Below are 23,406 nucleotides of genomic sequence, written 5' to 3'. Positions count from 1 at the left end.
TCATCTCCAGGCGGCTAGGAGAGATCGCTTAATCTCCTGTATACGAAGTACGGGAGGAGATACTGTAGTGCAAGGAGGAGGATATTCATTTAATGAATAGAGTTGTGGTGCATAAAGTCTGGCAGTACCCCGGGCAATGATCGAAATCAAGAATTACAGGAAGTAACTACGGAGTACATAAGTTACTGTAATACAACCCAGTTAATCAAGGTTCCTCCCTTGTTGTTTCCATAGTATGACATGACACGCTTATGATGATTTGACTCTGTGACTTGAGCGTACTAAGCTAGGGCCCCTATTCGCCCAGACATTGGTCTATCCGCCCATTGATTGATTCGCCTCCCTTTGCCTCTGGACGGGCACGGGTCTTGGCAGTGAGGCAGTGCAAATTGCAAGAAAAGGGGGACCGTTCCGGGTGCGGGAGAAATAATGCCACAATGAAAATAACCGGGGAGATGGGAAATATAAACTATGGTTATGCAAATGGACAAAAATGTGGTAGCTGGACAGTAAGTATGTATCGCACAGTAGTTACTCCGTAGTCGGTGTAGGATTATTCGAACAGTCCAATGTCTGGTTGACAGGTAACCCGGCCAGCGCAGAGAAGAACGAATCGATCTCTTTGGTCCACTCCTGGGGCTGTGCTGGGCCAGTTGAGCCAAGTGGAGAACCTGCAGGTGCGGGTACGTGATGGGCTTGGGAAAACAATCGCCGGCACTATTGGCTCTTGTCATTGGGGGAATACCCCCAGTCGAGACCATAGTGGATCGACAAAGGGGTCAACGCCAACATGATGCGAAAGATTGACGATGGGAAAAGACGAAGAGCGTATTGAAAGTGGGAAAGAAGAAAACGGCCGAGAGAGAGAGAAGAGAGAGAGGGAGAGGAAATAGAGGAGACTCGTGACTTTGGACTGCATCCGGGTAGAGCTCCTTTTACTTTAGATACACTTTTCCGCAATCAAGTACTCACGTACTCCGGAACTCTTTGGCCACCACCTTTACACACTACGACTCTGCACGGAATACTTGTTCCAATCTACTCCGTACACACTTCACACCATACATACGCCTCCTGCGCCTCTTGTCCACTCCTCCCCTTCCTCATCCCACAGCCTCCCAGTGTGCTGCTGCCCATGGAAGCGTTGTTTGCCCAATAGCCCAGGCCTTGAATCTAGGAGGTCCTGTCCTCTCCTCGCAACCTGGGTTTTTCGACTTTCGGTTACTCTCTTTTCGTCCACCCAAAGACTCCTCTTTGGCCCACTCATGCGAAACTCGACCGGCTCGTGAATGTGCTCGCGTGAATCGCGCTCGATTCAACCCCATCCTTCATCATGTCCGACCCGCGTCGAGGGGCCGATGAGCCGGCTCAGAGTCCCACGACACCGCTACGGAGGGAGCGCGCACCCACCATCACTATCGATACCTCCGCAGTGAGCTCGTCGAATACGAATGAGCCCCCGATGCAGATTCTCTCGGATCCTCAACAGCCCTCGCTCCGGCTAAACACCGACACGGAGTCCCACGACGCTGGCGCACACCACAATGGCTCCGGTTCCCCTACGGACATGCGATCCCCGGCATCCCTGCGCTCCAATGCCTCTTCCGAAGCTCGAGATCGCGATCAAAGCCGGCCAACCTCGCCCCATAACATCTCGTCCCCGAAGACCAAGGCCCCCGAGGCGCATTCCCATTTCTTGTCGGTGCCCGGCACCCGGTCCCGCGGGAATTCGTTGGAATCGGAAGACACTAGTCAAACCTCCAGCACCTATGGCGGCGACACCTATGTGCCTACTGCCTCGCATGAATCCCACTCCGATGTGACCAAGAACACCAACATCGACGACGAGGACGCTCTTACTCCGGACCCGGGCCGCGAAGATGAATTCGAGGTGGAGAATAACAAGTTCGCCTTTTCCCCCGGCCAGCTCAACAAGCTCCTCAACCCTAAGAGCTTCGGCGCATTCCGAGCACTCGGAGGACTACGAGGACTGGAAAAGGGACTGCGGACCGATGTTCGGAGCGGATTGAGCGTGGACGAGACTACGTTGGATGGTGTTGTCGAGTTCAGTGATGTAACATCATCAGAGTCGATGGCCAAGGCCGCCTCGCCAACGGGACCTCCTCCCTCGGCCCCAGAAGGTGGAGCTTCTGCACCAGCAGCGGATGGGTCATTCGGGGACCGAAAGCGAGTATATGGCCAGAACGTGCTGCCAGAACGGAAACTCAAGACCATTTGGGAACTGGCTTGGATTGCATACAATGACAAAGTCTTGATTTTGCTGACAATTGCTGCGGTCGTCTCTCTGGCAGTGGGTATCCCACAGTCACTCCATCCAGCGAAACCTGGTGAGCCAGGTGTGGAATGGGTGGAGGGTCTTGCCATTCTTGTTGCTATCATCATTGTGGTCACGGTTGGTGCTGCAAACGATTGGCAGAAGGAACGACAATTCGCCAAATTGAATAAGAAGAAGGAAAACAGACTGGTCCAGGTTATTCGATCAGGCAAGACCATCGAGATTTCAATTCACGATGTGCTTGTCGGCGATGTGATGCACCTCGAACCAGGTGACCTAGTCCCCGTTGATGGTATCCTGATCGCAGGTCACGACGTGAAATGCGATGAATCTTCGGCCACTGGTGAATCTGATCTCCTTCGAAAGACCCCCGGCGATGAAGTCTACCGCGCACTCGAAAAGCACGAAGATCTCCGCAAAATGGACCCCTTTATCATCTCTGGCGCCAAGGTTTCCGAGGGTATGGGAACCTTCCTGGTTACTGCTGTCGGTGTCCATGCAACCCATGGACGGACAATGATGTCTCTCCAGGAGGAAGGCGAAACAACACCCCTGCAAACCAAGTTGAATAAGCTGGCCGAGTACATTGCTAAGCTTGGTCTGGCCTCTGGTCTTCTCCTGTTCGTCGTGCTGTTCATCAAGTTCCTCGTCCGCCTCAAGAACATTGAGGGTGGCGCCGACGCCAAAGGACAGGCTTTCCTGCAGATTTTCATCGTCGCCGTTACTATTGTCGTTGTCGCTGTACCCGAGGGTCTACCGCTGGCAGTAACCCTTGCACTCGCTTTTGCAACGACACGAATGATTAAAGATAATAACCTGGTGCGTTTCCTCAAAGCCTGCGAGACCATGGGTAATGCGACAACCATCTGCTCCGACAAGACTGGTACTCTCACTGTGAACAAAATGAGTGTCGTCTCTGCGACCCTGGGAACGACCTCGCGCTTTGGCGACAAATCTGGCTCCAACCCGTCCGACCAATCCGGTGATGTTTCTGCTGCTGAATTTGTGAAAACGCTGTCACCCTCCGTCAAGGATGTCCTGATGCAGTCGATCGTCCTCAACTCTACCGCATTCGAGGGAGAGCAAGAAGGCGTCAAGACTTTCATTGGCTCCAAGACAGAGACCGCGCTTTTGACATTTGCACGCGATTACATGGGCATGGGACCCCCAGCCGAAGCCCGAGCAAGTGCCAAAATCCCCCAGATGTTCCCCTTCGACTCCGCTCGCAAGTGCATGGCTGTGGTCGTTCAGATGGAGAACGGAAAGTATCGCATGTTGGTCAAGGGTGCTGCCGAGATCTTGATGTCCAAGTCCACTCGAATCATTCGTGATCCCACCGACGCCATCAACGAGGCGCCCTTGACAGACGAGAACCGGTCTACGCTGGACAATATTCTGACAACCTACGCCAACCGATCGCTGCGATGCATTGCTCTTGTCTACCGTGACTTCGAGCAGTGGCCCCCGCGTGGAGCACCCACTTCCGAATCCGATCGCACCCAGGCAGCCTTCGAGCCCATCTTCAAGGATATGACGATAATTGGTCTTTTTGGTATTCAGGATCCTCTTCGGCCCGGTGTTGCAGAGGCGGTGCACACGTGTCAGCGTGCTGGTGTCTTCGTTCGCATGGTCACTGGTGACAACATCATGACTGCCAAGGCTATTGCTCAGGAGTGTGGTATCTACACGCCGGGTGGTATTGCTATCGAAGGCCCCAAGTTCCGCAAGCTGAGCACGCGTCAAATGAACCAGATTCTTCCTAGACTGCAAGTTATCGGCCGATCCAGCCCTGATGACAAGAAGATTCTCGTGAACGCTCTGAAGAAGCTTGGCGAGACTGTTGCCGTTACTGGTGACGGTACCAACGATGCCCAGGCTTTGAAGAACGCCGATGTTGGTTTCGCCATGGGTGTGACTGGTACCGAGGTAGCCAAGGAAGCATCGGACATCATCTTGATGGACGATAACTTTGCATCCATCGTCAAGGCCATGTCCTGGGGCCGCACTGTCAGTGATGCAGTGAAGAAGTTCCTTCAATTCCAAATCACGGTCAACATCACCGCTGTGTTCCTTACTTTTGTCTCGGCAGTTGCTAGTAGCTCGGAGGACTCTGTCCTCAGTGCTGTGCAGCTACTTTGGGTTAACCTGATCATGGATACCTTCGCTGCCCTTGCACTTGCAACAGACCCGCCATCGCCTTACGTTCTTGACCGCCGACCGGAATCCAAAGCTGCTCCGCTGATCACTCTTACCATGTGGAAGATGATTATTGGACAGTCTATCTACCAGCTGGTTGTTACATTCGTGCTGAACTTTGCTGGCAAGTCGATCTTCCCTTGGGACGATGAGCACATGCAAACCGTGGTCTTCAACACTTTCGTCTTCATGCAAATCTTCAACCAGTACAACTCCCGTCGTATTGATAACAAACTCAACATTTTGGAAGGAATCTGGCGCAATAAATGGTTCATTGGCATTCAGATCCTTATCATTGGAGGTCAAGTTCTGATCATCTTTGTCGGTGGTGCTGCCTTCTCGGTCAAGCGTCTTGATCAGGGCTCCCAGTGGGCCGTCAGTCTTGTTCTGGGTGCTCTCTCGTTGCCCATCGCTGTGGTCATTCGCCTTATCCCCGATGAATTCGTCAGCAAGCTTGTCCCACACGCCTGGCACGGCCGTCACCAGAAGAAGGGCCCTGAGCTGGTCATCTCGGACGAGAATCGCCGCTACGATTGGAACCCGGCCTTGGAAGAAATCCGCGACCAGCTGCAGTTCATCAAGACCGTTCGTGGTGGGCGTCTGCGACATATCCGCCACAAGCTGCAGCACCCGCAAGAGCTCTTGCCTCGATCTCGCAGTGGTTCCCGCTCTCGTGAATCCTCTATTCCGCCTACACCGAACGGTGACAATGGAAGCCCACCCCCGGTCTCTCATCACCCGAGCCTCGCTCCCGTCGCAATACCCGGTCCCGCTCCAATTCTACCTTTGGACCAGCTGCTGCCATGGCGGGTGTCGTGGCTGGTAGTATTGCCGGCTGGTCTCCCATTGAGCGGAACCATGATGAAGCCGACTCAATTACCTTCCCCACCAACGCTGCGCACGGCGGTCTGGATGGACAGCAGGGTATCGAGATTCACCCGGATACTGCGGCCGATGACCGCGTCGTCAGCGAATACTCCACCAACTCCAAGAATCCTCCTAGTCAAAATCCGGACCTGATTCCGTTCTTTGAACATGCTCCCCCGGCGACTGCAGAGCGAGCGCCGTCGAGTCGAGGTCGCCGATCTTTCTCCCAGCGATCTCACACGAGTCAAAGCCAGTCGCAGGTGTAATATACAAACTCACCAACATCGCTCATGATCTCATATCTTTAAACCTCCTCTACTAAAAAAAGCATTCCCGAGAAACGGCGTTGTCGGATTTCCTTCCTTGTTCTGATATCCCGGGCTCTCCACACTTTATTCTTATTGCCCTCATGTTTTCGTTTTTATCATTGCCCTATGTCTATCTCGGGTATTCTTTTTTTAATTCCTTTTGTTAATGCTCGCCTCGATCTTGTATGTTCTCTCCCGTCGCTGTGTTTCTGGTTTGTTTGGTGGAATCGGAACCGGCGTACTGTACTACACTACTGTTGGGGACTAAAAAAACTCCTTCATAGACTAACACTTTCTCTTTTTTGCCTGTGTTTCTCATTTGCATCCTTGTCATGGGGATGGTTGTGGCTTTTGTGTTTCTTTTGGTTCGTTGTTGGCGTTACCCAGGCTGGGCGTAGTCAACATCTTTTGTCTTGGTCTCGAGGAATTCCTTATCACTGAATAGTGTATAAATCCTTAATGCCATTTATAATACTTTTTTTTTTCCTCCCAAAACCACTATTTTCTACCCCCAGCTCCCTTAGCAATAGTTTGATGTGACATACCTAGCAAAGATTACTGTAGAGTGTAGGGAGAACGTTCAGCCTCAACTGTGAGCCTGTGCCCCACCAAGTCCCCGCCATCGAGTTATTCACACTCCAACTACCCCAACTCATCATCTCCCAAGGAATGTTATATTACTCCAACATCAACTTCCAACACAGTCACTCCCAGATCTGATCAACTAGATTGCAAACTTCTACTTCCACCATGGACTCGCTCATGCTCCCCTCGGAGGGGGAATTGTTCCAGCGTTGGATCGGCAAGGACATCGCGGACGTTCCCAAGCCCGCCGTGGTGCTCGACAGAGCCATCATTCGCCGGCATTGCCAGCGGATGAAGAAGACAGTGCAAGCTCTGGGCGTTGGGTTCAGGGCACATGTCAAAACACACAAGGTAAGTTGATCAGGCATACATATACATGTGCGAGTATCAATGAGACTATAGCCAACACAATCGGCAGACCTTCCAAATCGCCAAAATGCAAATGGACAACGGCGACCCAGAAACCAAATTCATCGCCTCAACACTCCTAGAAATCGAAATGCTCCATCACCTACTAAAAGGCGTCAAAGCCCTAAACCGTCCAGCCAACGTTCTCTACGGCATCCCCCTCGTACCCTCGCACGTCCCACGACTCGCAAAGCTAGCCGCCGACATCGGGGAAGATAGTATCTCAGTGATGATCGACCACCCGGATCAAATCCCCTACCTACGTCAATTCTTCGAAGTAACCAACTTCCCCGCCTGCGTCTTCGTCAAAGTAGACACCGGCTACCACCGCGCAGGCCTACCACCTATCTCTCTAAACAAGAACGGGCTCCTCGAGAAACTTGCCGACGCAGAGAGAAGGAGGATGGGTCCGTCTACTGGGTTTATACTCGCACAGCAGTCTGAGCTATAACGCAAAGACACCCGCGGAAGCCATGACGCATCTCATCGCGGAGATCCAGGGTTGCAAAGTCGCGCTGAATCGGTGGTTACCTCTTCTCCCCAGGGATAGGGAACTTATTATCAGCGTCGGCGCAACGCCACAAGTATCTTCCTCGCATAACCTAGTCGAGGAAACCACTTCTTCCCCAGAGGCCGAAGAACTAAAATCCCTCCTCCGCACCCCGTGTCCCGAAAACGCCGACGTAAAGGTGAAAATCGAACTTCACGCCGGCAACTACCCCATCCTAGACATGCAACAAATATCGACCAACGCCCGCGAAAACGCAGGCAAATTCGAAGACGAAATCGCCATGACTGTCCTCGCAGAAGTATGCAGCGTCTACAACGACAACGAGCGCGAGAAACCCGAAGCTCTCATCGCGGCCGGAACACTCGCTCTGGGCCGTGAGCCCTGCGCGAATTATCCCGGGTGGGGTGTGCTTTCTTCGTGGAGACGGAGGGAAGATCCTGGTGCGCCGAGGATGATTGTTGATCGGATTAGCCAGGAACATGGGATTGTGGCGTGGGAGACTGGTGGGCAGAGGGGTATTCCGCTGAATGTGGGAGATGTGGTGAGGGTGTTTCCGAATCATGCTTGTGTTGCGGCTGCTTTCTTTGGGTGGTATTTTGTTGTTGATTCGGAGAGGGATGGGGATGGGTCGCAGGTTGTTGATGTTTGGGTGAGAGGACGGGGGTCGGATGTTAGTGATCCGTTTTTGATGACGAGATTTCAGTAGAGAGTCTTGTGGGTGCAAAGTCAGGCTCGGTTTTTGGGAGGTTTTGAGACGTTTGGTGCTGTATATGCTATAACGGGAACTACTGCTGGATTGCTGAGATTGAGTGGCCTAACGCAAGATATCGAAGTCGACTTGATTCAGTCAACGGCCACGTTATACTGCTATTTTCTAAGCAGTACCTCCTTAGCACAACCGAAATCTACATAACAACAGAGCTGATATCAGGTAGAAATACTCTAGAGACTCTCTCGCTATGATAACAAGTTGTAAGCTTCTGCTGCCTAACCTAAGTATCAAATTAGAGCGATATACAGAGGAACCCAAAATTATATTATGCAGTCACTTTAATGCAGGAAGGGTTTAGAAGGAAATGGAAACATAAGGATCGCAAGGTACTGTCTGTAGACTAGAGAAAGAATATGTGTGGGTAGCATGTCAGATAAGCATACTATAAGAAAATGAAGAAGGAACTGCTTGCAGGTTTAATCCATAATTGTAGTAGCCATTTATGAGATCTAGTGGTCGATCATCCAACAGATCACGATGGCATCTTGTAGGGCTTTTATCATAACGAGCAACTGCCGCGTGTGGTCAAGCATGCAGGAGAAAAGCCGATGTTGTTTCGGCGCAGATTATGCGCATAACAGATCAGCCTGTGGGGCGGAAAGGAGAGCTCAAAGCTTTTAGTTCGCGACAGGATGTTACCAGAGTGAGCTAGTTCGTACGTAATTTGACATAATTCGGGATTCTTGTCTAAACCTTCACAGTAGTTAGATGACTTGGTTGACTCAGTGCTTGCTAACTAACTGACTGACTATCAACCGCTGGCAATGATATTCCCAACCAGGATCAGTCACCAGGAACGAAAATTCCATAAAAAAAAGTAGCTTAAGCTTTTCAATCGATCGTGCATGACCTCTACATAGAAAGTATAATCGGATCTTTGATTCCGAGCAAAACTCCGAGGCCGATGGGAACCGACCATGTAAAAACCCTTCTTGCTCACGCGAGCTAAGCTATGAAGTTATGAATAGTAATAAGCTACCAAAAGACAAAAGAGCCGCCTCAAAGTCCCTCCCTTCATTGGTATCTTTGTAAAAGTTACCCACAAGAACCAATAATAGACATAGAATGGTTACCAGGATCCATAGAAAGGCTGAACATTCTAGCGGATCCCCTATTGACAACGGAGAAGCAAAAACCTTCAAGCAAAAGCAATAATCCCTATTCCCCGGAAAGCTCCTTCACTGTGACCACCGTATAGGAAGTTAGGAACAGCGAAGAAGGTCCCCTCTCCTTGCAGGGCTCACATTCCAACAAAAATATTCCCGGAGCTTTAGAGTATGCTGACTTCCCCAAATGGGAAATACGTCGGCGGATCCCAGAAGCTCTTGTCGCGCAGCGTATCCTTCACTCACGCAGTAGTCAATAATAGACCGTAAAAACATGTCTGTCATCATCCCTACCTCGATGGCATCATCGAAACAAATAGGCATAAACAGATGGAAACGTGCACATTAGTTTGGAGCCAATTTGAAGTTGAATGTTTTCCCACATGCGTCAAGCTTGATAACGGCTGCTTTTTTTTCTCCACATCCCAGCATCATACATGATACAGTGCGTCGTTGATTCTCTTGTTTTTTTTTGCCCTTTTGAAATGGACATGCCTTCTAGCGAGGTCATTGGTTCCCGGTGCCCGGACCAGCTGGTCAAGTCCTTGATTGCTGAGGAATGCCTGTATCATAGTCGTGCGGGTGTTACACCAGTTTTTGTATGTAGCCTCCCTCCTTTCAGACAGGGTGATGTCAGGACTGGTTCCACGGTGGACGGGGTAAAACGGATGGACGTGGAGAGGGCCATTCTTCTTTTCCTGGATCTGATTATTAGAATTTTATTTCTTTGCACCTTATATCTATCATGCCGAAGCTCATGTCTTACCTATCATCTTGAGTATCGACCACCCAATTTTTTCGTTTCTCCCTTGTTGTGGCTGGATTGTGTTGGAGTACATCACCGACGTAAACACGAGCTTGAGTCTCGTCAATAGTTCGTCAAAGCGAACTGCACATACTACCACAAGCTAGACGGGGCCTTTTTGAGGCGAAGCTGGGCACTATTACCCTTCCAACGAGCACAATTGAACACGAACGACAATGAAGCACGACGACATCGAGAAAATCCATGGATCACCCTCCCTACACAGCATGAGCCAACATGAGCTCACTACCAGCTCCTCAAACGACCCTATCAAGGAAACCATCCTAGAGCCCAAACCACAAACAAGACTTCGACGATGGATCACCAATGTGAGCAACGTGGAAGCTAGAGGGATCGAGCCCGTACCCTTGGAAGAAAGAGAGCCGGTGACTTCTTCTACATCACTGCACATGATGCTGCTCTGGTTCAGCATGAGCTTGGCGACAAATAATATCATTGTTGGATCAATGGGAACGTTGGTGTTAGGGTTGAGTTTCAAGGATGCGGCTATTTGTGCGGTTTTGGGGAATTTGGTGGGGACTACGACGATTGGGTATATGAGTACTTGGGGACCAAGGAGTGGGAATCGAACTTTGGTAAGTTCATACCAATTCTAGGGCAGAACGCACTTTCTCTCCCCGTTGATATCCGTGCTCATATCACCGATGGCATTGATGGTAGATCGTTGCACGCTACTTTATGGGGTACTATCCCAGCAAAGTTTGCATCGCATTGAACATCCTCACCAATCTTGGCTATAGCATGGTCAATTCTGTGACTGGAGGTCAGATTCTCTCTAGAATCTCTGGTGGGCACATTTCAGTGCTGGTGGGTATCGTTGTGGTGGCCTTCTCGAGCTGGACAATGGCCATGTTTGGAATGCGCATCTTCCAGATCTATGAACGGTAACTCGCCTTCTTCCCCTACCTCCATCAATATCAATTGGCACAGCACGTCCTAACGATGATCTAGATTTGCATGGCTACCTCAATTGATGGTTCTCTGCGTGATGCTCGGCTCCGCAGGCCCTCATTTCGACTTTACAGTCCATACGCCCGTCTCCCAAGGCCGACTCAATGCGAAACGAGTCACCTTCTTCTCGCTAGCTCTATCCGTGGCTCTCGCATGGGCACCTCTAGCCGCAGACTACTACGTTTACTACCCGCCACACGTCAAGCGCTGGCGCACCTTCATCGTGACAGTACTAGGCAGCGCCCAAGCAATGGTAATCACCCTACTCCTCGGTATCGGACTAGGTACCATGATGGCCAGCTCACCCGCCTACCTCACCAAGTACGGCTCCACGCCGGGTGGTCTGCTGATGGCCGCATATGATGCCCTCGGAGGGTTCGGCAAATTCTGCGCCGTGATCAACGTCCTGGCGCTGGTCACCAATAACACTCCGGGAGCGTACTCGATGGGCATGAACTTCCAGATGCTGGGTGGATTCTTCTGGCGTGTTCCCCGACCTATCTTCACTACCCTGGCGACTGTGATTTATACCGCTTGTGCGATGGGGGGTCGGAATTCGTTGTACGAGGTGTTCAAGGGGTTTTTGCCGCTTATTGGGTATTGGGTGATGATTTGGTTGATTATTGTGATTGAGGAGGACGTGTTTTTCCGTCGTTTGAAGGGGTATGACTGGTCGGCGTGGAATTCGCCTCACCGATTGCCCGTGGGTATTGCTGCTGGTGTGTCCTTTTTAGTCGGATGGGCCGGAGCGATTATTGGTATGGTAAGTTACACACACTCTATCTTTTCTCATGAGTTTCTTACCTGTTGATTTACTAACTTACGTGCCCAGAACCAAGCCTACTATAGCGGCCTTCTTGCCCATGTTGCCTCCGGGGCAGACTTGGGCCTGTGGACTGGGGCAGCATTTACAGCCGTGGTCTTTCCACCACTCAGAGCGATGGAACTCTGGTATTTCAGGCGCTAAGCAGTTTGAAGTTCTGAGGTTCTTGAGATATTTAAACTTTGAACAGGAGGGGAAGGTGCATAGGGCCAATGAATCAATGATTCATGTTGTTCGGGCGCGTTTGCATATGAAACCGACCGGCCCGCGGCCCATGGAGATGAAGATGGATCCCCCCTCGGTCCGTGCCGATAGATTTGAGTACATAACATGCTTCTTTCAGTTAGGCTAGTTGCATGGGTCTGTAAAGATGATATTTCTTGGGCTTGTTGCGTTTCGGTGGTAGCTGCATATGGACTTATGTATTAAGGTTAAAAACCGAGGTGTTGATTGTGCAGTATGAACAAATATGAATAAAACACAGTTTTATAGAACCGCATGTTCAGAATACCTGCCGATCAAGACTTCAGTTTAACAAGCGAGCTCTGCATAGTTAGTCTCAGTTGTAAGCAGTAAGACTAACTAACTAGTTACCAAGGTAGTTGCAACATTAGCTAGGCAACTAACTCCCCTTCACTCCATAATCTGACGAGCTTCAACCAATCAGCTTCAATTGTGGCGGGTCCCCCGCAAGCCTCAAGCCAAATCACAAGACGCCCATTTCACCCACACGGCACGAACAACAACTATTATTAAGTGCTGATAAGTGCTGCTACTCGCCCTCCTGCAGGCCAGATTCTTAACAAGAAGAAAAACAGGGACTGTTCCTGACCCTTGCTAGTCCCTTCCCCCACCACCAACACGATGGACAACGGGACCGCCTCTCTGGCCTCGCAGTCGCTTTCTGACGCCGCAAGAGCTCTCCTCGATGCTGCCCCGCGACAATGGCTGCCTTACACTCTGGGTTTGCTGGTAGGCTATCCTCTTCTCACGACGGCCCTGCGATACCAGCGAGTACGGAGTATGTACAAAAAGTACCCGTATGCCACTCGGGAAGATATGGCCAAGATGACCGATGACCATGCATACGAGATCCAGAAAGCTGTAGCACAGCTCGAGTTCCCGTTTATGTTTATCAAGGCGCTACAATTTGCTTTGTTCAGGGTACGTAGAAGCTATACTCATATATCACTATGAAGCTTCATGCCCCGCTCCATACATTCAAACACCCCATATCGATAATCCCATATACTATTCATCTCTCTAACAACCATACAGACCTACGGCATCCCAACAATCTCCCACCTCCTAACCAAAACCAGCCAATTCTCCAGCCCAGAAACCTCTCTCAAGCGCTACACAGACACAAGCGCCCTCGTCCAAGAAATGGTCGGCAACAACCCCACCTCCCAGCGCGCCTTCATCTCCTTCGCCCGCACGCGCTTCCTGCACTCCGGATACCGGGCCTCAGGCAAAATCCTCGACGACGACATGCTCTACACACTCGCCCTCTTCGCCCTGCAACCAATCAACTTCATCAACCGCTTCGAATGGCGCCAGCTTAGTGATCTTGAGCGCTGCGCGATAGGCACCTTCTGGAAGAGCGCGGGTGATGCGCTGGGTATTACTTATGAGAAGTTACCGTCTGGTAGCTCGGGGTTTAAGGATGGGATTCAGTGGCTTGAGGAGATTGAGGCGTGGAGTGAGGAGTATGAGCGGAAGTGTATGGTGCCTGATAAGACGAATCGGGAGACGGCTGATCAGACTACGGCTATTTTGTTGTACATGTTGCCGAAGGCGTTGCATCCGGTTGGATTGCAGTTTGTTTCGTTTATGATGGATGATCGGTTGAGGAAGGCCATGCTGTATGTGTCAACCCATTTCCCCGTTACAAGGTCATCCTTTGGGGATGAGCAACTAACGAGTCTTCTTCCCAGCTACGACGCACCTTCTTCCATCGCGATTGTCGTCTTCACCAGTCTCCTCACCATCCGCAAGCTATTCCTGCGGTATCTCGCTCTCCCCAGGCCGTATTTCATGCGCTCTATTTCTCACACCGACAAGCCCGATGAGAATGATCGGTTCTTCCTTACCCAGTGGGAGGCGGCGCCTTACTATGTCAAGCCGACCTTCTGGAATCGCTGGGGTCCTACTGCATTGCTCACCCGGGTTCTCGGACGGCCGGTGCCTGGTGACGAGGGTGATAAATATTATCCTCATGGGTATAGTATTCAAGACGTTGGACCTAAGTATTTCGAGGGTAAGGGGCGGAAAGCAATTGATGAAGCTATGGAGGAGTTTAAGGGATATCGGACTGGGAAGTGCCCGTTCCATTGAGGCTTTTTGGGGCCTGTGAGATAATTCGACAATCTTGGGTGAGGTGAGATAGACGAGGACTTTGTTTAGCTCGTTGACTGGACTACTATATGGCGGAAACGACGTTAAATCTACAGTCTAGATAAAGATTCAGACACGCAAGGAACATGGAAATCTTCATAAGGGCAATGGATCCCAGACAAACAAAGTCATTTCGTCAATTGCTTTTCCAGTATGTATTCAAGGCCCGGCGGTCGAGGTAACCACCGTAAACCGACAGGAAAAAATAGAGACAGTTTAAAAAAGGGGTACATTAGGCGCTCAAACAAGATACTTGGGGTCGGGGTCGGAGCCAGACCCGTGGTGGAGCCAAGCCCCGTACACATAGAGAATGTAGGCTTATCGAAGGGTATTACTGCGAGCAAGTCTCAAAATGCTGAACGATCAGCAAATTTAGACCTCCTCCTCAAGACCGCCCTCCTCAGCGAGGCTGTAACAAGAAGCATGGTTAGTATGACTGGGTTCATCTAGAGCGATTATTGGGGGAACTGCTTACTACTCCTCCTCGCCCTCGGAGATGGAGGCCTCCTGGTACTGCTGGTACTCGGAGACAAGATCGTTCATGTTGCTCTCAGCCTCAGTGAACTCCATCTCGTCCATACCCTCACCAGTATACCAATGCAAGAAAGCCTTGCGACGGAACATGGCAGTGAACTGATCGCCAATACGCTTGAACAGCTCCTGGATGGAGGTGGAGTTACCGACGAAGGTGGAGGACATGCGGAGACCACGGGGGGGAACAGAGCACAGAGCGGTCTGGACGTTGTTGGGAATCCACTCAACGAAGTAGCTGGTGTTCTTGTTTTGGATGTTGCGCATCTGGTCCTCAACCTCCTTCATGGAGACCTTACCGCGGAACAGAGCAGAGCAGGTGAGGTAACGACCGTTACGGAAGTCAGAGGCAGCCATCATGTTCTTGGGGTCGAACATCTGCTGGGTCAGCTCGGGGACGCTGACCTGGCGGTACTGGTGGGCACCACGGCTGGTCAGGGGAGCGAAGCCGACCATGAAGAAGTGCAGACGAGGGAAGGGAACCATGTTGACAGCCAGCTTGCGGAGATCGGAGTTGAGCTGACCGGGGAAACGGAGGGAGGTGGTGACACCGGACATGACGGCAGAGACCAGGTGGTTCAGGTCACCGTAGGAGGGGGAGTTGAGCTTGAGGGTGCGCATGCAGATGTCGTACAGAGCCTATGAACGTAAGAGATGTGAGTTGGTGCTTCAGAGGCAGATCATTCACAATTGGCCCATCATACCTCGTTGTCAATACAGAAGGTCTCGTCAGAGTGCTCAACGAGCTGGTGGATGGACAGAGTGGCGTTGTAAGGCTCGACAACGGTGTCGGAGACCTTGGGAGAGGGGACGACGGAGAAGGTGGCCATCATACGGTCGGGGAACTCCTCACGGATCTTGGAGATCAGGAGTGTACCCATACCGGCACCGGTACCACCACCCAGGGAGTGGGTGATCTGGAAACCCTGGAGGCAGTCGCAAGCCTCGGCCTCACGGCGGACGACATCGATGACCTGGTCGACGAGCTCGGCACCCTCGGTGTAGTGACCCTTGGCCCAGTTGTTACCAGCACCAGACTGGCCGAAGACGAAGTTGTCGGGACGGAAGAGCTTGCCAAAGGGACCGGCACGGACAGCGTCCATGGTACCAGGCTCTAGATCGACCAGAACGGCACGGGGAACGTACTTGTCACCGCTGGCCTGGGGAACAGAACATTCATCGATTAGTTTTGAGGTTGATATTTCGGCATTGACTGGACACGCAACTTACGTGGGTGAAGTAGACGTTCAAGCGCTCGAGCTGGAGGTCGGAGGTACCATTGTACCTAGCCAAAAAATATCAGACCGCCATTCCGCGATCGTGTGGTATTGTCGACGGTAATCGAATAAACTTACTGGCCATCGCCGTCAAGGCCGTGCTCACCAGCAATGGTCTGCCTGTAGCTCGAGTCAGTACATCTTGCTCATTTCGACATGCAATTGAGGGGCTGCCGTGTTGTGTTGGGCAGTTTTTTGGTGGGCGTGGCACGTACCAGAAAGCGGCACCGATTTGGTTACCCTACAAATCCCCAAATTCCGTTTAGTCAAACCATCACATTCCTCATCTACCACATCCTCCACGTGTCTTTTGAGTGCCACTTACACACTGGCCGGTCTGGAGGTGGACCTAAATTGTCGTCGAAAAAGAGGAGGTTAGCACAAGCCTGAACAGGTGGGGTTTGTGGTCTTCAGGGGTAAAGAGAAAACACAGGACGCGTCGGATCGGGGTAGGACGTACAATCTCACGCATTGTGGATGGAAATTGGCGATATGGAGTAGGTGAAGGGTATTAAAAAAGTGGACGAGGAGAGTTGATGACCAGGAGTCCAGGAGATGGAGATGGAGAGGAGGAGAGGAGGAAAAGGTCGGTGTGTGGGCGTGGGGATCAACAACAAACCAGGCCAAAAGGAACGTTCAGGGGGGGGGGAATGACCCGATCAGGGTTAGCGTGATTGGGCCAGTCAAGTGGGGATCAGGTGATCTCACATTGGCGGGAACTGCGCGAACCACACTTTGAATGTTTGTTCTGTTTGTTTGCGGTTGGGTATCATCGTTAGAATAGTTGGGCCAGATCACAAGTTGGAGAGTGCATGATGGATTATTAGGTAGGAGCTACAGTATGAGCTCGGGGCTATGGGAAAGACCACACTATGATTACATTGGGAGGACACACGCTCTATCCTGTCCGCCTATCTAAAACATGTCCATAGCTCGTATCATGAGCATGTTCTCCTTGACACTCTTATTTCTCGCTCTCCAGCCAGTCTCCGAACCCTTGGAGTCGCTGGTTCTCTTCTTCGTTATCGGCGTCAAGACCCCGCTCCGCCATGTCCTCCAGAGCTGCCCGCCGCTCATTGGTCTTCTTGAACTTCTCACGTCCAACTTGGATGTAGGCCTTGATCTGAGTGCCACCGAAGAATCGACCATCCATGCGCTGAAAATAGTTTTAGCGTCAGAGAATGCCAGAAAGACAGACAAATAACAGAATTGTGAGAGAAGGGAATGCCATAGAAGATAAAGGACTGGGAAGGATGTTAAGGGAAAAATAGGGCAAACACAACATACCGTAACACATGCCTGTGCATCATCGGGTTGGGCAAATTTGACAGTCACCACTCCCTCTGGCTCCAGGTCGTAAAGCACTACATTAGTAACCTCGCCGATTTTGGAACACTCAGTTCGGACATCTTCTTTGATGTCCAGAATTGCCTCGACATCCTCCTTCATAGCCAGAGTCAGTCTCACTGGATTCGTATTCCCGTTAGGATCTGATAGGCAGGCTTACCTTGAGCTCCTCCAACGTAAACAAGCCCTTCAGGACCACAGTCCGTTCTTGGGGGACGATAAGGTTATTTCGAAGAAGCGGGTCATCGTCATCCCAATCAGTCAACAAGCTGTGCAGATAATGTTAGCACGAAGGAAAGATACGATGTTCAAGGGCCAGACAAACCGGTTCATTTCCTCCGTTCGCTCCAAGACCTTGCGTCTATCACGAGGGGCGGGCTTTGCGGGTGCCTCTGTTTGGCTCTTGAAAGACAATTCAGCTGCCTGAACTCTCATCGTTCCCTGGCCTCCGCGAAAATCGGTTTCATCGACCATCTGAATGGCTAGGTTGACTGATTCTGGTCGGAAATAGACCACTAGGGCTTCACCCTTGAAGGTGCCGTCCTCCTCGTAGTACATCTTGATGCGTGGACCGCCGCTGTCAATTTCCCTCGAGATCACACCCCAACGAGAGAACTTTTCTTCAATTTCATCCCGCTTGGTGTCCTGCGGAAGACCAGTGATCCAAATTGCAGAATTCACTCGTGGCTTCTTCGCCTTATTACCCTTGGCCTGAAAGATGATTGTTAGTGAGGGCAAAGTTCTTTAGCTGGTCTGGATTCTTATGCACTAACATCGCCAGCTGGCAGCTTCCGCTTTTTCATCTCACGAGGGTTGACCATCTCATCTTCATCAACACCTGCTACTTTGTACGCCTCTTGTTGTTGCTTGAGGAGCTCTTCATCAACCTGGGATATCATATTCGGGTTAATATTTGGCGGTCAATAGGTGACAATACCGATGGGGAAGTCACAGTGGAATCGCCGGACTGTCCTGAAGCGAGGAATGCATAAAGTCGCGAGTCTCCGGAACATACCTTGAAAACCCAGCGCTTAAGACCGGAATCATACTCAAACTCCTGTCCATCCTCCGTTTCCAAGATGAACTTTTCATCTAGCCTGGACCACGAGATACGTGGGTCGCTGTCAAACTCCGCCGGGTCCTGCGGGAACGCAGGTGCGTCCGTAGAGGCCCCTTGGGAGGCCATCTTCAGACAGTATGATCGTGATAAAGTAAGAAAGAATGTAAATCGGATTGTTACGCGCTTTGTCAGCGATCGCGGGGGTCCAGTGGGAGTGGGAAACAAAGCAAAAGAAGTCGCGGGGGCGCGCAAGTCGCGAGTCGCGGGGGTCGCGGGCGGGGCGGGAAGCTTTTGGAAGGAGCTTTCTAATGACTTGAGGCAGCCTTACCCGTGGATCGCTCCTTGGCTAATTCATGGCTATGCGATCTTTCTCAACTATGCGTACACAATTGCACCTTGGAAGAATACTGATAGCGATATCTTGGATTTAAATATTGTATTTGAAAGGGTATCTGGAACATGCTAGGAAATAAATATAGAAATAGAAGAAGAAAAAAGGCCAAGAGAAAAGAAACCGATACAGAGTATCCACAGCCCAGTATCCGTTTTGTTGGATGATCAAGATGGACAGAGAATGGACGTGTTGAAAACCGCACCGAGAGTTTAAAGAAAGAAAGAAAAAATTAAATTATTAAAGAAGGAATGACATGCAAGGCAAGATCAATCAAGCCTTGGTGTCAATGGTCGCAGGGTGCTCCTCAGTAGGAGTCATGGTACGCTTAGAGCCAGCATCGCTGTGCTCAACGCCGTTGATAATGTCACGAGTGACCTCGACATAGTCGTACTAGAGAAAGAAATTAGTATTGAATACATTGTATGCTGTTCTGAGGAATAACTTACGGCAAACTCGCCAATCTCGGCATCATCAATACCAAGGATCTCATCCTCCTCGGGAGCACGCAGGCTCAGACCGGGAATGAGGTTCATGATGAAGAGGATAATGCAAGTAACGACGAAGGAGTAAGCGAATCCAGTGACGGAATCGGCAAGCTGGTAACCAAGCTGAATGTAGTTGTGGTTGATCCAGCCACCGGGAATCTCGGTGACACCGTCGAGGTGCGCAATGTAGTCACTAAAAGCAGTTAGTTGATCATTCTTGAGATGAATTGACAGAGTCACAACTTACGCAGCAAAAAGACCGGTAAGGAGGTTGCCAACCAGACCACCGACAGCGTGGACAGCAAAAATATCCAGAGCATCATCGACGCGGAGCAGGAACTTCAGCTTGGTGGCATAGTTGCAAGCAACGGCACCGACAACACCGAAAATGAAGGCGGCCCAAGGAGTGACAAAGCCAGAGCCAGGAGTAATAGCAACCAGACCGGCAATGACACCAGAGCAGAAGCCGACAGTGGACCACTTGCGCTCCAGACGGTAGTCGAGCAAGCACCAGGTAACACCGCCAACCGAGGCAGCGAGGTTAGTCACAACGGCAGCCATGACAGCGCGCAGGTTAGCAGCCAGGGCAGAGCCAGCGTTGAAACCGAACCATCCGACCCAGAGGAAGACCGTTCCAATGACGACGTGGGTGACATTGTGAGGACGGTAGTTGAGCTCGTGGGTGCCGTGTCCACGACGCTTGCCCAGCATCAGGGAGTAAGCCAGCGCAGCAGAACCGGAGGCAATGTGGACGGGAGTACCACCAGCGAAATCCAGGCCGCCCAGCTGGAAGACCCAACCGGATGCGTTCCAGGTCCAGCAAGCAATGGGGTCGTAGACAATGGTGGTCCAGATGAACATGAAGATGATGCAAGGCAGCATGCGGCCACGCTCAGCAACGGCACCGACGGCGAGAGCAACACTATATCAAGTCAATCAACCATTCCAAGCAAGAACTCATTCCAATTGATTGTGTACTCACGTAATAGCAGCGAACATGCCCTGGAAAATGGCGAATAGGATATCCGGAACCTTGGAGCTGCCGACAGAGGGCGCAGCCAGGACATCCTTCATACCAAAGTTGGACAGATCCCCGATGAATTTTCCAGCCGTGTGGGAGAAGGCCAAAGAGTAACCCCAGAAGAACCATTGGAACGAGACCACACCGACCGACATGATGGATAGCCATATCAGAGAGAGGGCTGACTTGCGACGAGCGAGACCGGAGTAGAAGAAACTATGAGAGACGACGTGTTAGTGAGGCTTGAACCGCTATAGCTTGTATCTCAATGTAACTTACCCAACACCGGGAATCATCAGCAAGACAAGGGCGGATGAAGTAACTACCCAAGCGATATCGCCGGCCTAGATAGTATTGTCAGTCATAGTTCTTCTTGAGTTGGATACACTCAATGTCATCATTTCATACATTGTAATAGATGTTAAGGTCCTCCGTCAACGAGTCACCACCGGTGCCCGAGGCGGAACCGTTGTAGGCCACCGGGTATGCAGACATGGTGATACCAGATGTACTCAGATGTGTTCAAGTGTTTCACAATGGAGAGGGACAGTTGACACAGCAGCTAGACCCGACCAGCCAGATAGGTCGATGATAGGGTCAGGAATTCCGAAAGTCTACCGAGAATATACGACGACCCAAGGGGAGCAAAGTCGAAGAAGAGATAGATCGAACAGAGGATGAGGATTTCTTAAACCAACCGGCCTGCGGAGCTGGAAAGGGGAAGATGGATTGGGAAAAAGAAAAAGCTGATCTATCCAGCACCTGCAGGGACTAGGTCTGATAATTAAATAGCGACAGGCAATATGTCCACTGTCTAGGCCAGACACGCAGGGCTCCACCATCGGCCACGCTAGAAGAAGAGCATCGCATTCGATCTTAGGCTCCCTGATAGTGGACCATCAGCGTGTGGTCATGTTGATTGCTGGTATGAATCATCGGATCGAACTGATAGCCAAGGCCAAGCCCGCCCCATTTCAGCCATGTCCGGGACGAGGAGGACTGTGGGCGTGGTGGTATGGATCCAAACGGGGGATTACGGGATGGGGTATATGGATAGTGGAATTACGGGGTATAGAATAATGAGCACAGTCAGATGCCGCGAACAAGAAAAAAGGAAACCATCGTCTCTGCTTGTTTATAGAGACCATGATTGAATCTAAATGCAAAGCATCAGGTTATGCTGCTAATGTCTACAGAAATTCTCCGACTGCATCCAGGTACCGTTAGGACTCATCTGCTGTATGCTGCTGGCAAGCACCAGGGATTTGACGCATGAAACCTAAACTATTCGTCAGCATGTACTCCGTACTCGGTACGGAATAGAGTAGTGAAAGACGATAAGCAAGGTATCGGAACTCTTAGGGTGATAGCATGATTGGGTTTAATTGAGTGACAGATGAAGGGGAATAACTAATGGGAATTGACAGGGAAACCGCTCTAATCGCCAGTAATCATCCACCGTAATCAAGCATATCAATCCAAAAAAAAATAAAAATCAAAAACAATGGGAGAGAAATAGGGATTCCCGCCGGGGACGTCCATGACTGGCTGTAGATATGAAAGTCCACAGTGGGCCAATCAGCGCCGGTAGTGCTTATCTGCACCCTCATCCTTAAAAGTACCTCCTGCGACTGGTCCGCAAAGGTACGAAGCACTCAAAAACGCCAACAGCGTCGCCTGTCGCGGAATCTCAAGAGATATTTGTTTCAAACTCTGAGTATTATAGATTAATTTGCTAATCACATAAGACAATTTGAGAACGAAATCTTAGAAAGCGCTTGTCAGGCTACAGAATGTAATCTTAGAATTCTTCGAGGTACATCTCTACCAAAAAGCTCTTATCAGACGCCTTATGATCGTCCAATCAGCGCCCGATCGCTCGACCTGTCAGGGCGGCTTATCACTGCCTCGTCCAGACTATCACCTCGCGCCTCACATCCTTAGCATCACCCTGTCATATCTTCATGCTCTTCGTATTTTATTCGTTCCCTAACAAAACAGAGTCTAACTCTTCGATATTGCCCTTCTCTACTCCATGCCTCCTACGACACCACGGAATCTGGAAGTAATGGGATTGCCACCAGTAGTAAATCTACAATCATCTCGCTGGTCATGGCCCCCTGAGCCGGAGATTGAGGATCTGTCTCTGTAGACTCAGACGTTCAATGATTGTCCTCACCCCTCACATTTGATGCAAGTCTATTACTTCCAAATCTGGAGTAGTCGCACCCATGCTCCGGGATAATGGAATAATGCAGACCCCTACTACTCCACTTGCCAGGGACGTGACCTCCTCCGAGAACGCATGGGGCGCACTGCGACGGTTTTTCTCTCTGCCACGCGGTCCGCAGAGCGCCAAGCCATGATAAGCCTTGAGGTGCTCATTGGTTGTGGATGCATTGCAGCTTGCAGGTTGGTGTAGGGCTTGGAATCGGCATCCCGGCCTACAGCTTGGCATCGCTTCCAGAGGGCTTCGACTGGTCGCTCCCCAGAGAGTTCGTTCGACTGACGTCGAGATGCAGGCTCTATTTGTGCCGCTATTTACTTCTCCTCGCCTCTTCATTGATGGAAATGTCTTCTGAAGCCCAGACTTCGCTTCTGTGAAATGTGGGATTAGCTCATGTCGCCATGTCGCCTTAGGAACTGTCTCGTCCACCAGTCCCTGTCGTAGTTGTCGCATCAATGACCCCTTTGAGCATTGAAGCTATTGAGTCCCCTGTTCGCCTTAGTCCGCAGATGGCCATCTACAGCATATACATTGTAGTCTACATAATTCCATGATAGAAGATCGTCCGCTCCCTTCAGGGCCCACTGATCTACGTGGATGGAGAAATAGTCATGATCCACAGATCTAACGAGCATCGAGGTGGAGATGGAGAGCTCTACAACTGTATCGCACAGGCCATGCCGCCGCAATGCCAATAATAGCATTTGTTTTTTCGACGCTCAGTCGATCTCTCCTTGGCCGACCACACCACAGGAGTTCGTTGCTCACGGCCCATCTATGATCTGGGGTGCTACCCCTGCAGGATGATCCGCGTACCGGGAAAGAATGCGGAGTACATAGTTTCATTATGCCTGGAACATTCGCTGAAGATCAGGCATGGAACCCGGCAGTACATACACTTGTAGACGCTATCGAACACTTGCTTTTCTGATAGACTACGCCATCTCGGCTTGAAGAATTCTAAACTTTACGACCCCTGGAAGACTGTTGATGGACTGCAAATCTTGGTCAAACGATG

At 50.8% G+C, this 23,406-nt stretch overlaps 9 protein-coding genes across 9 annotated transcripts; 6 read left to right on the top strand and 3 right to left on the bottom strand.

Annotated features, from left to right (window-relative positions):
- Positions 1 to 471: 471 nt before the first annotated feature.
- Positions 472 to 691, top strand: N7473_010610 (uncharacterized protein; the record flags this gene model as incomplete). The annotated part of the gene is given in 2 exon segments (XM_057156549.1): positions 472 to 509; positions 529 to 691. 2 exon segments carry the CDS (start codon positions 472 to 474, stop codon positions 689 to 691), a joined length of 201 nt encoding a protein of 66 aa, XP_057005204.1.
- A 642-nt stretch (positions 692 to 1,333) lies between these two features.
- pmcA (putative P-type calcium ATPase) lies at positions 1,334 to 5,625 on the top strand (the record flags this gene model as incomplete). Its single annotated transcript, XM_057156548.1, has 2 exons — positions 1,334 to 5,195; positions 5,288 to 5,625. The coding sequence occupies 2 exons, from the start codon at positions 1,334 to 1,336 to the stop codon at positions 5,623 to 5,625; spliced, it is 4,200 nt and encodes a 1,399-aa protein (XP_057005203.1).
- A 689-nt stretch (positions 5,626 to 6,314) lies between these two features.
- Positions 6,315 to 7,111, top strand: N7473_010608 (uncharacterized protein; the record flags this gene model as incomplete). The annotated part of the gene is made up of 2 exons (XM_057156547.1): positions 6,315 to 6,603; positions 6,671 to 7,111. Exons 1-2 carry the CDS (start codon positions 6,418 to 6,420, stop codon positions 7,109 to 7,111), a joined length of 627 nt encoding a protein of 208 aa, XP_057005202.1. The 5' UTR covers positions 6,315 to 6,417.
- Positions 7,112 to 7,133: 22 nt separating this feature from the next.
- N7473_010607 (uncharacterized protein) lies at positions 7,134 to 7,877 on the top strand (the record flags this gene model as incomplete). Its single annotated transcript, XM_057156546.1, has 1 exon — positions 7,134 to 7,877. The coding sequence occupies one exon, from the start codon at positions 7,134 to 7,136 to the stop codon at positions 7,875 to 7,877; it is 744 nt and encodes a 247-aa protein (XP_057005201.1).
- A 2,153-nt stretch (positions 7,878 to 10,030) lies between these two features.
- Positions 10,031 to 11,793, top strand: N7473_010606 (purine-cytosine permease family protein; the record flags this gene model as incomplete). Its single annotated transcript, XM_057156545.1, has 4 exons — positions 10,031 to 10,450; positions 10,536 to 10,759; positions 10,827 to 11,589; positions 11,659 to 11,793. 4 exons carry the CDS (start codon positions 10,031 to 10,033, stop codon positions 11,791 to 11,793), a joined length of 1,542 nt encoding a protein of 513 aa, XP_057005200.1.
- A 612-nt stretch (positions 11,794 to 12,405) lies between these two features.
- On the top strand, positions 12,406 to 14,133 carry N7473_010605 (uncharacterized protein). The gene is made up of 3 exons (XM_057156544.1): positions 12,406 to 12,813; positions 12,928 to 13,514; positions 13,587 to 14,133. Exons 1-3 carry the CDS (start codon positions 12,514 to 12,516, stop codon positions 13,984 to 13,986), a joined length of 1,287 nt encoding a protein of 428 aa, XP_057005199.1. The 5' UTR covers positions 12,406 to 12,513; the 3' UTR covers positions 13,987 to 14,133.
- Positions 14,134 to 16,466, bottom strand: N7473_010604 (tubulin beta chain). The gene is made up of 8 exons (XM_057156543.1): positions 16,315 to 16,466; positions 16,180 to 16,203; positions 16,070 to 16,095; positions 15,933 to 15,974; positions 15,808 to 15,862; positions 15,282 to 15,737; positions 14,522 to 15,216; positions 14,134 to 14,455 (listed from the first exon to the last, which is right to left on the bottom strand). The coding sequence occupies exons 1-8, from the start codon at positions 16,324 to 16,326 to the stop codon at positions 14,419 to 14,421; spliced, it is 1,347 nt and encodes a 448-aa protein (XP_057005198.1). The 5' UTR covers positions 16,327 to 16,466; the 3' UTR covers positions 14,134 to 14,418.
- A 352-nt stretch (positions 16,467 to 16,818) lies between these two features.
- N7473_010603 (U2 snRNP complex subunit CUS2) lies at positions 16,819 to 18,387 on the bottom strand (the record flags this gene model as incomplete). Its single annotated transcript, XM_057156542.1, has 6 exons — positions 16,819 to 17,010; positions 17,142 to 17,297; positions 17,362 to 17,470; positions 17,527 to 17,912; positions 17,975 to 18,088; positions 18,217 to 18,387. 6 exons carry the CDS (start codon positions 18,385 to 18,387, stop codon positions 16,819 to 16,821), a joined length of 1,128 nt encoding a protein of 375 aa, XP_057005197.1.
- Positions 18,388 to 18,925: 538 nt separating this feature from the next.
- Positions 18,926 to 20,656, bottom strand: N7473_010602 (ammonium permease MEP2; the record flags this gene model as incomplete). Its single annotated transcript, XM_057156541.1, has 6 exons — positions 18,926 to 19,045; positions 19,102 to 19,333; positions 19,388 to 20,062; positions 20,123 to 20,377; positions 20,441 to 20,505; positions 20,570 to 20,656. 6 exons carry the CDS (start codon positions 20,654 to 20,656, stop codon positions 18,926 to 18,928), a joined length of 1,434 nt encoding a protein of 477 aa, XP_057005196.1.
- Positions 20,657 to 23,406: the final 2,750 nt, after the last annotated feature.

This window comes from Penicillium subrubescens (assembly GCF_028828155.1).
Source record: "Penicillium subrubescens strain IBT 31985 chromosome Unknown utg000007l_segment0_segment0, whole genome shotgun sequence".
Taxonomy (NCBI): domain Eukaryota; kingdom Fungi; phylum Ascomycota; class Eurotiomycetes; order Eurotiales; family Aspergillaceae; genus Penicillium; species Penicillium subrubescens.
Note: the sequence above shows the minus strand (reverse complement) of the source record. Positions and strands in the feature narration are given on the sequence as shown.

Excerpts from the sequence above, each read along its gene's own strand:
- N7473_010605 (XM_057156544.1), top strand. The coding sequence starts at position 12,514 with ATGGACAACGGGACCGCCTCTCTGGCCTCGCAGTCGCTTTCTGACGCC. Across the intron at positions 12,814-12,927 it reads TACAATTTGCTTTGTTCAGG|ACCTACGGCATCCCAACAAT; the intron begins GTACGTAGAAGC and ends ACAACCATACAG. Across the intron at positions 13,515-13,586 it reads CGGTTGAGGAAGGCCATGCT|CTACGACGCACCTTCTTCCA; the intron begins GTATGTGTCAAC and ends TCTTCTTCCCAG.
- N7473_010604 (XM_057156543.1), bottom strand. Across the intron at positions 15,863-15,932 it reads GGCCTTGACGGCGATGGCCA|GTACAATGGTACCTCCGACC; the intron begins GTAAGTTTATTC and ends TTTTTTGGCTAG. Across the intron at positions 15,217-15,281 it reads CCTTCTGTATTGACAACGAG|GCTCTGTACGACATCTGCAT; the intron begins GTATGATGGGCC and ends TTACGTTCATAG.